The sequence below is a fragment of the Moschus berezovskii genome, chromosome X, assembly GCF_049115385.1.
Source record: "Moschus berezovskii isolate FMDL1 chromosome X, NW_MosBer_1.0, whole genome shotgun sequence".
Lineage (NCBI taxonomy): Eukaryota > Metazoa > Chordata > Mammalia > Artiodactyla > Moschidae > Moschus > Moschus berezovskii.
Window position 1 is genome coordinate 99,048,898 of NC_142488.1, and position 12,546 is coordinate 99,061,443.

At 37.6% G+C, this 12,546-nt stretch overlaps 1 protein-coding gene across 1 annotated transcript in view; it reads left to right on the forward strand.

Annotated features, from left to right (window-relative positions):
* COL4A5 (collagen type IV alpha 5 chain) overlaps positions 1–10,595 on the forward strand; it is a 273,861-nt gene extending 263,266 nt beyond the window's left edge. The window contains exons 48-51 of the mRNA XM_055438264.2: positions 4,803–4,980; positions 7,946–8,060; positions 8,384–8,556; positions 9,353–10,595. Of these exons, the coding sequence (XP_055294239.1) occupies positions 4,803–4,980; positions 7,946–8,060; positions 8,384–8,556; positions 9,353–9,434 (548 nt within the window). The 3' untranslated portion in view covers positions 9,435–10,595. The remainder of the gene's footprint in view (positions 1–4,802; positions 4,981–7,945; positions 8,061–8,383; positions 8,557–9,352) is intronic.
* Positions 10,596–12,546: the final 1,951 nt, after the last annotated feature.

The following is a 12,546-nucleotide window of genomic DNA, read 5'->3' on the forward strand; positions in this document are numbered from 1 at the left end:
CATCTTATTTCTTACTATGCATTTCTGTTTTGTTATGAAAATCTTGTTAGGTTCTAGAGTAACCTTGGACAAAGTGCATCTCTCTATTCTTTCACTCACAGTCAGTCACTCAGCCGTGTCTGACACTTTTGCAACCCCATAGACTGCAGCCTGCCAGCCTCCTCTGTCCGTGGAATTTTCCAGGCACGAATATTGGAATGGGTAGCCATTTCCTTCTCCAAGGGATCTTCCTGACCCAGGGATCAAACCCCAGTCTCCTGCATTGCAGGCAGATTCTTTACCATCTGACCCACCTTATGTAGAATCTTTTTCTAATTTTACAATCGACAAATCTTCATTGTAAACATACTCTTATCTTTTAGATAATGTTCTCTACATTTTCTCCTTTCAGTCCATTCTCTCTTTACTGTGAGAATCTAACTTCTACCGATAATCAAGCTTATAAATGTTAAACTCCTAATCTAGTAAGTGAACCGGAGAAGGCAATGGCAAGCCACTCCAGTACTCTTGCCTAGAAAATCCCATGGATGGAGGAGCCTGGTAGGCTGCAGTCCGTGGGGTCGCTAAGGGTTGGACACGACTGAGCGACTTCACTTTCACTTTCCACTTTCACACTTTGGAGAAGGAAATGGCAACCCACTCCAGTGTTCTTGCCTGGAGAATCCCAGGGACAGGGGAGCCTGGTGGGCTTCCGTCTATGGGGTCACACAGAGTCGGACACGACTGAAGTGACTTAGCAGCAGCAGCAGTAAGTGAACAGAAAGCATTATAAGTTTTTGAACATCACAAATTTTGAAATTCACAAATGTAATGCAAAGTAAAAATGGGATCTCTTATCCACTGTGTCCCTATAACTTTTCAAAATGTGTGTATTTGGTCAAGCAAGGGCTGTCATAGTATGTATTCAGATGCAGAGGCTATAAACTAGACCTGACTCAAGTACAGCTTAGGCCTCAGTCATAGGAACATCATGATAGTACCCAATATTTCAAGTGGGATACAGGATTGCAGGGTCTATGCCAGGGCTCATTCTGGGATCAAATTGGAGATATCTTGATGCCTAGGCAAAGAATAAAAATAAGAGGTTTGATGTTAAGGAAACAATCACCTCACTAAATACATACGTAGTCTGTGCTGAATTAGTGAAAGGACTACGGTATATAAAAAAGATGGTAGTGGTGGAGGAAACAGACAATACTGAAAATGTTCTGTCTGAAAAAACAAAATGCATACCCAGAATCATTAGTCTATTAAAACTTTATAGTTTCAAAATATGAGAGTATTGAGAGTTCATGTGATCACCCTATCTTTGAACGCTTGGGGACTATAACCAGAATTCCATATCACTGTAGGTAGCCTACAGCATAAATGCAACCAAACACCCATGTTCTCGTCATTATAGACCTTCCTTTTATGCACATCCTCCTATTCTCTTCTTTCTGAGACCCAGAGATATTTCCATCCCTGTCCCTAATTAGTAATGTTAGTTTTAATTTCGGAGAAGGCGATGGCAAGCCACTCCAGTACTCTTGCCTAGAAAATCCCATGGCTGGAGGAGCCTAGTAGGCTACAGTCCATGGGGTCGCTATGGGTCGGACAGGACTGAGCGACTTCACTTTCACTTTTCACTTTCACACATTGGAGAAGGAAATGGCAACCTACTCCAGTGTTCTTGCCTGGAGAATCCCAGGGACGGGGGAGCCTGGTGGGCTTCCGTCTATGGGGTCACACAGAGTCGGACACGACTGAAGTGACTTAGCAGTTTTAATTTATAATTAAAAAGCACTTTCAGGGACTTCCCTGGCGATCCAGTGGGAAGGACTCTGCACTTCAACTGAAGGGGGCAAGGGTTTAGTCCCTGATCAGGGAATTGAGATCCCACAAATTGTGTGGTATAGCCAAAAAGAAAAGCACTTTCAAAAAAAAAAAAGAAAGAAAAGCACTTTCATATTCTTTAGACAATTTGATTTTCAAAACTAAAATAATCAAGAAATATATAGGGCAACTATTGTATTTATATATATATATATACATATACACACACACACACAAAGTGGCTAAGAGGTTAAGTGACTTATTCAGTGCCACAATGGACTGCCAGGGAAGTCTCTGGAAGTGTTTTTTTAATTATAAATTAATTTAAAAATAAAACTATCATTACTAATTAGAGACATGGATGGAAATATCTCTGGTCTCAGAATCACAAAAGAATATATATATATATATGCATATTTATATATATTCTTTTCTATTATGATGCATCTCAGGATATTGAATATAGTTCCCTGTGCTATACAATAGGAACTTGTTGTTTTTCCATTCAATATGTAATGGTTCGCATCTATTAACCCCAAACTCCCATTCCATCCCTCCCCGAACCCCTTCCCTGCTGGGCACCACAAGTCTCTTCTCTGTGTCTGTGAATCTGTTTCTGTTTTGAAGATAGGTTTGTTTGTAGCACCTACCAATTGCAAACCCATTCATTTTGCAATTATGTCAGTTTTCTCATTTGCTCTCACATGACTTTGAGTCATTCACCTCTCTGAGCTATTTTTTTTCCTCTGAAAAAAGTATAAATTAGGCTAAATCAATGATTTTCCACCTGGGGAACTTTTGAAATGATTCCTAGGCCCATTCCAAAACTATAATATAAAAATTCCCAGTGATTGTGCTGCTGCTGCTGCTGCTACTAAGTCGCTTCAGTCGTGTCCGACTCTGTGCGACCCCATAGACGGAAGCCTACCAGGTTCCCCCGTCCCTGGGATTCTCCAGGCAAGAACACTGAAGTGGGTTGCCATTTCCTTCTCCAATGCGTGAAAGTGAGAAGTGAAAGTGAGGTCTCTCAGTCGTGTCCGACTGAGTAACCCCATGGACTCAGCCTACCAGGCTCCTCCATTCATGGGATTTTCTAGGCAATAGTACTGGAGTGGCTTGCCATTGCCTTCTCCACCCAGTGATTGTGACAATCCACCAATTTTAAGAATTATTGATCTTTTATAAATCATCTTCAGCCTGAGATAAGCATACCCCATTGGATACATGAGGAATTTCCAATGTATAATTTTAATGGAATTAGTTTACAAATCCTCAGCTTTCATATGTACTTTCTCCTAAAGTTGAACTGCCTGTGTATATGCTTTAGATAATCTCTTTTCCTATATCCTCTTTCACAACCACCCATCTCCCATTTTATAAGACTCATACCATGGCATATTGCCTTAAAACATAAAAACCTCTAAGAGACAAATTCAGAGGAATAATTCAAAATAATGGCTTTGTTAAAGTCTCTGATAACTCAGGTTCTATAATTCACTTCTAATCCATCTCATTAGAAAATGCATTTCTAATAATTTAATTTTTAGACAGTATCAAAATTTATAATAACCTATTTTTTGATCAGTGTGAATTAATAGTAATTATGATGATGACCATTCAAAACAATATGTAACATGTAAAGCTTTAGCGTCACAGAAAATCAAAATATTTTAAATTCTTGTTTCAGAGAATATGATTGGATCCTCAGTAAAAGACATTGAATAATAAAAAAAATACATTAGGATAAAACTGTGTGAGAGAAGTGGAATGGAAATGCAATGCAAAAGGAGCATTGTATAACTTCTAATTGTTAAAGATGAGTTTCTGTACTTTTAAAAAGATTTATTGTTTCAAATAATTACATTGGATACATTTAAAAGAGTGATGTCAAAGTTTGTTTTTAAATATAAATATTCACAAAACACTAGAAATGACAGCTGGTAATGTTGAAATGTGGTTTTCAAAATTCCACACTCCAGTATTACCAAGTATAGAAGGGTGGGTTTGGATCCAAGAGACAATAATATCTTAATAACTGGCACAGTATCAATTTAAACTTCTGATGAAAAATTTGAGGTGTCAACTTAAAAATGTGAGGGAGGTACATCATTTTTCATCATTCTTTGTGAGTAAATGAGAAAAGAAAAGCCTGATTGCAGGTAGAGATGTTATTGTCCCTACCAGCTCAGAAATTTCACTGCTCTAGTTCCTTTCTTTTTTTACCCCCTCACATCTTTCCTTTCTCCCTCATTTATTTTTATCCCTTGTATTATTTACTTCCAAACCTGTCCATGGTTGCTGTGCATATTAGTCAGCACTATAATTGTCCCTAGGCTTAAAGATATGGGGAACCCACATAAGACACATACTAGGGATGTCTTAGAAGAAGGGAAGGCATACTGGAGAGGAAATAGTGCTATCTTATTATAAGGACTAAGTGTGTGCCCTTCATTTTTGCATAATAAATTACTCAATATTCGCCATAAGGTGCCGTTGTTTATAAGACACATCACTGGTTTAAAAACAGTGTTGGGGAATATATAATGAGCTAGCATAATAAGTGTCTATATAAGTTGTAAGATATATTCTGATTTTAGAAATGTTAAAATATGAGTAAATGTACATCTTATAATTGAAGAATTAGAATGTAGTTATCATCTAGAAAGTGAAAGTGTTAGTCACAGTCATGTCAGATTCGTTGTGAGCCCATGGACTATCGTCCACCAGTCTCCTCTGTCCATGGAATTCTCCAGGCAAGAATACTGGAATGCGTTGCCATTTCCTTCTCCAGGGGATCTTCCTGACCCAGGTATCAAACATGGGTCTCCTGCATTGCAGGCAGACTCTTTACTGACTGAGTCACCAGAGAAGACCTGGTTATCATCTAAGAGAGGGGGAAAAGTTCCTTTTTGAAAGGTTGTTTGTTAGTATGTTAGAAGAAACTAATTATCATGACACTTTTCCTTTTTCTCCCTAATTCTTCCCAGGAACAGCCGGCAGCTGCCTTCGTCGTTTCAGTACCATGCCTTTCATGTTCTGCAACATCAATAATGTTTGCAACTTTGCTTCAAGAAATGATTATTCTTACTGGCTCTCCACCCCAGAGCCCATGCCAATGAGCATGGAACCCCTGAAGGGGCAGAGCATCCAGCCATTCATTAGTCGGTGAGAAATGGGTATACCGTTGACATTTGCTGATCTCCAGTTAGTTTAGCTCGTTAGAAATGAGTCCAGAGATAATGATCTGACCATATTCCTCTCAGGTTAGGTAGAACAGAGGAACCTTTATAATGTTCAATTCAATATGTAGTTTGATCCATATTTATTGGGGATCTTCTTTTGACAAGGACCAGTGATATACTAGTGTAATATACCAAAAAGAAAAAAAAATCCTCACAATCTAGTCATTAGGCAACTATACATAAATTAATATGTATTAGGTTTGGGCTCAATGCTGCAATAAATCTAATAAAGTATTATGAAAGTATTAGGAAGGGGATATTTAATTCCAACTGGAGAAATCTGAGATGACTATATGGAAGAAATGTGTTTTGAACTGCTTAGCCCTTTAAGGATGTAAAGGACTTGAGACAGGTATTTATAATGGAGAAAAGCATTCTAGGTAGAGAAAATGGGAGTGGATTTGTAGACTGTTGTGTCTAGAATATATTACTAGGGCCCACAGGGTGCAGAGGGAGAAGAGATTGGAAAGTTAATTTGTACCCAGTCAGTAGAAGGCTTTCAGTGTCAGGTTTTAGTTTGAAATTTATTTGGTATATAATGGGGACCTCTGAAGTTTTTGAGCTACATTTCAGGGAAGATTACAGAAGCATCAGTGTGTAACATGATTCCAGAGGGGATAATCCAGAGGTAGAGAGACCAGGTAGATTTAGCATATTGCTATAGTCCTAGTAGGAGTGGTTTGGAACTCTCAGTGGGTTACATGTACCACATTAATAGAATAAATAAGATTTGGCATTTGATTAGTTATGGGAAGGAAAATTGATAGCTGAGACTTGGAGCATGAGTATCTAAGAGGAGAGGAGGTACTGTTAATAAAGATTTCATAGAATGTTGCCACATTAGAACCCGGGTAGTTTTAACTTTACCTCCTAAGCATATTAGGTATTGCCACTTTCATTCTGATCATGACCCAATTGATCTAGGAGTCTAGTAACCATAAAGGATGAATCATTGGAAACTTTAGTTTCTTTGACATTAAATATAAAGGTTAAGCCTAGTTCAGCCACTCTTAATAGCAAATTCATAGAGCCCTTTTCAATGTACTTGCTTCAATCCTTTGGGAATTCTTTTTTTTTAACGAATGAAATAAAGCTATCTTTATTCACAGGTAACATGATAGTCTACATAGAAAATCTTACCCTTTCCTTCAAAAATCTATAAAATATTTTCTAGTACTAACAAGTGAGTCTATTAAAGTTGCAGGATATATAGCAATCAATTATATTCCTATGATAGAAAAATTATTTGCAGTTGCCACCCAAACATGAAATACCTGGAATAAGATGAACAAAAACTGTACAATATTTGTAAACTCAAAATCTACAAAACACCAATAAATTTTTTAAAAAACAGCTAAGTAACTATAGAGATATACTATGTTCAGGGAATGCAATATGCAATATTTTTGACATGTCAATTCTGCCCAAATTGATCCACAGATTCAGTATAATCCTTATCAAAATTCTATAAGGTTTTTATATTTCCTGTAGAAATTGGCAAGCTGATAATAAAAATTATATGGAAAAGCAAAGGGCATAGAGGAGCCCAAATAATTTTGATAAGGAAGAACAGAGTCAAAGGACTCACATATCCTGATGGTGTGAATTACTACAAAACTACAGTAATTAAGATAGTATAAAATTGGTGTTAGGAGAGGCATATAGATTAACATAAAAAACAGGGAATTCAAAAATAGATCCAAAATCATATCATTCAGTTCAGTTCAGTCGCTCAGTCGTGTCCGACTCTTTGATACCCATGAATCACAGCACGCCAGGCCTCCCTGTCCATCATATCATTAGATGAGTACAAAACAGGTATTCAGATAATTTTATAAAAAAAGGATAATCTTTTCAACAAATGGTGCTGAAACTATTGGATAACCATATGCTGTGAATAAATAAAAAAGATCCATGACCTCACACCTTAAATATATACAAAAATCAACTTTAAATGGATCATAGGCCTAAAGGTAAAACCAAAACTACATAACTTTTCAAGGAGAGGGTAGGGTAAAATCTTTATGAGTTTAGTAAAGATCTCCTAGACAGGGACAAGAATAAATCATAAAATATGATAAATAGGGCTTCTTCTGGGAATTCATTTTTGTGCATGTGATTTTTTTTCAACAGTCCCGACTCTTTGGAGTAAAAGATCCCCTAAAGGCATTCTCTGTTTGGTAGATAAACTTTGCCAAATTCGTTTAGTCATATTTCAAAAGGTCCCCTCTACTCTTTATTAAAGATTTGGTAGACTTAGCTGCACTTTACTTGATTTTATAGACAAGTAGCCAGACACCACATCTCCAAGTGCCTTGGTACTTGTCCAGTATTCTGCATATGTTGTACTTCTAAAGAGATAGCCAAATGGTTAATAAATATCCCTTGGGCCAAAATTAATGGGCAGGGATTAAGAAAGTGTCGTGTTTCTTGTCTTCAGTTTACCAGACTTTGTTCTTGCACAGTTTCAGTAGTACTGAATTTCTACCCTCAAGTTGGGCACTTTAACAGCAAGTAGTATGGGCAATACGCCAAGCCAAACTTTTCAGCAGTTATGACACTGACATATTGATATATGTCAATTGACATATGACATATTGCAAGTATGAATACAAATTTACGTCAGGATAGAAATGAAAATGCCATAGCAGTGGTTCTGTAGTTTCTTTAAAAAAAAACTTACAGGTTTCATTTATATCTTTATTATGTATATTGGGAGGCTGGGCTTATGCAAAAGCAGTCCTCAAAGTACATTTCTCTCCTCTTTTTCTGAGCACTGTAGACCCCTTGATGGGATTTTATAACAGGAAGGCTTCCAGAGAAGAGGGACTGCTATTTCCTATGTGCTCACTCTGTAGATTGTGTTCCTTCTGCCTTTCCCTTACCAGATGTGCAGTATGTGAAGCTCCGGCCGTGGTGATTGCAGTCCACAGTCAGACCATCCAGATTCCCCGTTGTCCTCAGGGATGGGATTCTCTCTGGATTGGTTATTCCTTCATGATGGTATGAATCACTCTTCCTTTACTTTGTCATCCTAGCTGACTGTCCATCATATCTTCATTTCTTCCTAATATGAGGAATCCCTGTCATTTGAACCTCATATAGCTTTTATCCAAGCACTGTGTTCCCTTTAATACATTTGCTGGAACAGATTTTCACAATCTACCTGTTTGTTTTGTTGAGAACCTTTGGTGTGGATACTGTTATCTTAACTTTGGCTCTATTTACTTCACTGGATTTGAATATTTGGCCAAGGTCAGCACTTATCTTTGGATACTCACTAAGATTCATGGGTATTGTGGCACATTTTCCCTTGTCTTTTCTAGCACACAAGTGCAGGGGCAGAGGGCTCGGGCCAAGCCCTGGCCTCCCCTGGTTCCTGCTTAGAAGAGTTTCGTTCAGCTCCCTTCATTGAGTGTCATGGGCGGGGGACCTGCAACTATTACGCCAACTCCTACAGCTTTTGGCTGGCGACTGTAGATGTGTCAGACATGTTCAGGTAAGGTGCTTATGGCTTTAGTTGAGGTCGTAAGCTTCCTTCAGAGGTACTGGAGGAAGAGAGAGGCAGTTTGTGAATGGTTTATACCCAACAAATGTTAGAAATTTAGAGGACCATGTCCTTTATTCTTGCTTATTATCCTCAGATACCAGACTCAGGTCAGAAAAAAATACTTGACTAATAATAGGTATATGTGGTTTGAGATGTCATGATGATAATTCTTTCTCAATAACACATGAGCAACTGTTCGACTAGACTGAAGCCATCCTAGAAACTGAAGTAGTCTGTGTTGCTTCCCCAGTCCAGTAGTCTCTTTCCCAGGATGTTTTCTCTTTCATCCAAGTATTTGAATGAGTAAGGCCACCTGTAATACATGTGCCTGCAGGGGACTTTATTCTATTGGGTTTTTTTCGATTTCTATTTTTATATGTTGCTTCTTTTGAGTTGTTAACATTTTTCTTATGTATTATCTTTCTGTAACCATTATGTGTTATGTATTATCATCTATTCATTATCAATTGCCCCTCGTTCTAGGACTGTTAGAAAAATGTATAAGAGAAAGAGAGGGAGAGACAAATGGACAAGGATGAGAGTGGTGGGAGGAGAGTCACTAAGATACCTATGACCACTAATGGCTCTTAGGCCATACCAGTCATTGCACAGATTGCATTGCCCAAAAGTTAACCATTAAGTCAGCTACTTAAACACAATAGAATGTTAAAGTACAAATTAAACCAATAATAGAATTAAAATACCAGAAAAGGCTAATTTGATAGTCTTGTTTTTTGTTTCCCAGCAAACCTCAATCAGAAACGCTGAAAGCAGGAGACTTGAGGACACGTATTAGCCGATGTCAAGTGTGCATGAAGAGGACATAACATTTTGAAGAATTCTTTGTGTGTTTTTAAATGTGATATATATATATATATATACATATATATATATAAAATTCCCAGGATGCAATGTCTCACTCTCCCCGACTTTACCACTGCTGCCACCAATGGTGCTACTGTATATGACCAAGAGAACATGCTGACTAGTAACTCATGAAGATTCAGATGTACCTCAGCAATGTGCCAGAGCAAGGTCTCTATTATTTTTCTATGAACGAAATGAGGAAATGAATTTACTTTTTGGGTCCAGAATGACTTTCTCCAAGGATTATAAGATGAAGATTATATATTTTACCCAGTAACTAAAATGGCACGTTAAAAATTCAATTAAGAGAAGAATCACACTGAGTAAAATAAAAGACTGCAGTTTGGGGGAAGAATTATTTTTCATGGTGCTACTAATCCTACTGTATCCCAGTTTTTTAATATAAAAGTGTTAAGCTTATTTTGCTCTGTAAGTAAAGAATGTGTATATTATGTAAACAGCCTTTTAGCTCAAAATGTTGAGTCATTTAGAGGTGACCTGACATTAATCACTTTTACAGAAAACTTAGGAAAACCTAGAATACAGACAGCAAGATTTTATATCCAGGTTTATCAAAGTGAGAGTTTATATTCTTGCATCAGTCACTACTGAGAGTAAATTTGAGTTCTTCCCCCTAAGTTCTCGTTTGACTTTTTTTAAAAAGTTATTTTTAGTCACTTTAATCAGAATTTTAAATGTACATGTTACATACCAAATTATAATATCTAATGATGCAACTTCTCTTTTGCTGTATTCTCCAAGACACTCAACACTAGATGTCCCCAGTTTTGATGTTTCTTACATCTTGATGTTGCTCATCGCTGACTGGGCAAATTCTCCCATATAATTTTGTGAAACAAAAACATTTAAAAAGTTGACAATTTTCTTCCCTGTGCTTTTTACATAAGAATTATTCTCCTGTGGCCTCTGCTTGTTCAAGAACTGGGAAGACAATACTTAGTTTGTCTTCTCTCTTCAATTACAAAGCCAACTGATATTTCTTACTCTTTTATTTTAAACACTATTATAGTCATAGAACACTTTATTTCCCTAGCTGTCATCTTCTCACTTAATGTTTTTAACCCACCAATATCAATTTAATTAAAGATATCATATGTTAAGGACGATTTGTTGTGTATCTCTTCAGCCTATGTGTAAAAATACTGCTCATTTACAGACAGACCACACTTCTGCACAGCACATCACCAAGTAGCTGCCCTTCTCAGAAAACCATTTAGAGCAGTTCAAAAGCAAAAGAGGTTTCTGCAGAGTTTGATCACTCTGATACCTGATATGAGACTTACCAGCTGAGCCACCGGGGAAGCCCAATAGGAGGCATAGTAAAGCACTTTTTCCAGTGAAGAGAACAACTCATTGGGAAGTATTTTGAGGCGATACATTTATTAACAACATTGTGTTGATGGCTAAGAAAGGAAGCAGAATTACTTTTCATTTTGGGAATTCATTAATAATGTTTAAAGCAGGTTAGTGAGTTAATATTCCTATTGATTAAAAATGGACACATGTAGCTCTCTAAAATAGTCGTAGACCTGCCTTTATAAGAAAATGTGTGTTACAGCTAAGATATGAAACAACCAAAGGATTTTGAGAATTTTAGCATGAGCTCACATTAGGGTCTAAAATTCTCAAAATCCTTTGGTTGTTTCATATCTTAGCTGTAAAGTTTAGGTTCTAAACAATGGTAGATAATACTGATTTCCAGTAATGCTGTTGATTTCAAGACTATAATCAATTGTAAATTCTAGCTTTATTTTTCTGTGAGCTACACACACAAAAACACTAATGGGCTATTGTAAGTGAAATGCCGTATTACATTCTGTGCATGTTTCTATATGCTATACACCTGGAGATTGCTCCTTGAGTTATAGCTGCAAGCACAGATTCCAGAGATTTTGCTGTTTGTAGCTTTCCCTTTCATATTTAGCTGACTGAAAATCTTGGCTCAAAAAGAACCTCCTAGATTTTAATAGTAGCATGTATAGCTGGTCTTTGTGTTTCCTGAATGCCCTAACTATTCCCAACCTGTTGTTTAAAGTAACATGAACCCAATCCATTCCAGAACCTTAATGCTGTTAACTCACCCTTGCCACTGAATATTCAGATTATTCTAATGTAACTGCTCTGCTGCTGCTGCGTCGCTAAAGTCGTGTCTGACTCTGTGTGACCCCATAGACGGCAGCCCACTAGGCTCCTCTGTCCCTGGGATTCTCCAGGCAAGAACACTGGAGTGGGTTGCCATTTCCTTCTCCAGTGCAGGAAAGTGAAAAGTGAAAGTGAAGTCGCTCAGTCGTGTCTGACTCTTCGAGACCCCATGGACTGCAGCCTACCAGGCTCCTCTGCCCATGGGATTTTCCAGGCAAGAGTACTGGAGTGGCTTGCCCTTGCCTTCTCCGTAACTGCTCTAGTAATTACCTATAGTGAGTTTTGCAGTCAAACAGTTAATGGTTTTCACACATAGGCAGGCAACAAATAAACTCTTCTACTTAGTCAGATATAGTTATTACATGTAGCAACCAAGTGAGATTGTGTGTCTGTGTGTGTGTGTGTGTATGCCATGTTGCTATCACACTGATCACTTCCAAGCTTCCAAAGTGTTTTTACTGGACACCTTGTGGATTGTATAGTGTCTTTTTTTACCTGGTCAAATTTGAAAAGCACTTTCTTATGGTGCCAGTGAGGTTCTTTGCCTCAATTGGCATGTATAATCAAAAACTCACTGGTCATGCCAAGCCATCAGAAGTTTATTCATATGTTAATCACAAGAGGGCACTATAGCCTATAAAAATAAATCAACATGGAAATAAATCAGCATGTATTTGTTGAGCTCATTGTTGATGATGGTGATGGAGTTGTCTAAAGCCCTACCTGTTAGATTCCTTGTTTTGGTTTCATGTATTCTTTCATCTTCATGAACATCAATAGCAAGTATTTCAAGAGGTGGCCCAGTTACCCAATATTTGCATCCAAAATAAGGGACAGCTCTGCTGTCAAAGATTTTCTTAAGAGCTTGATTAGGAGTTGGCTCTGGTAGTAATTCCTGTGCCTCTCAAC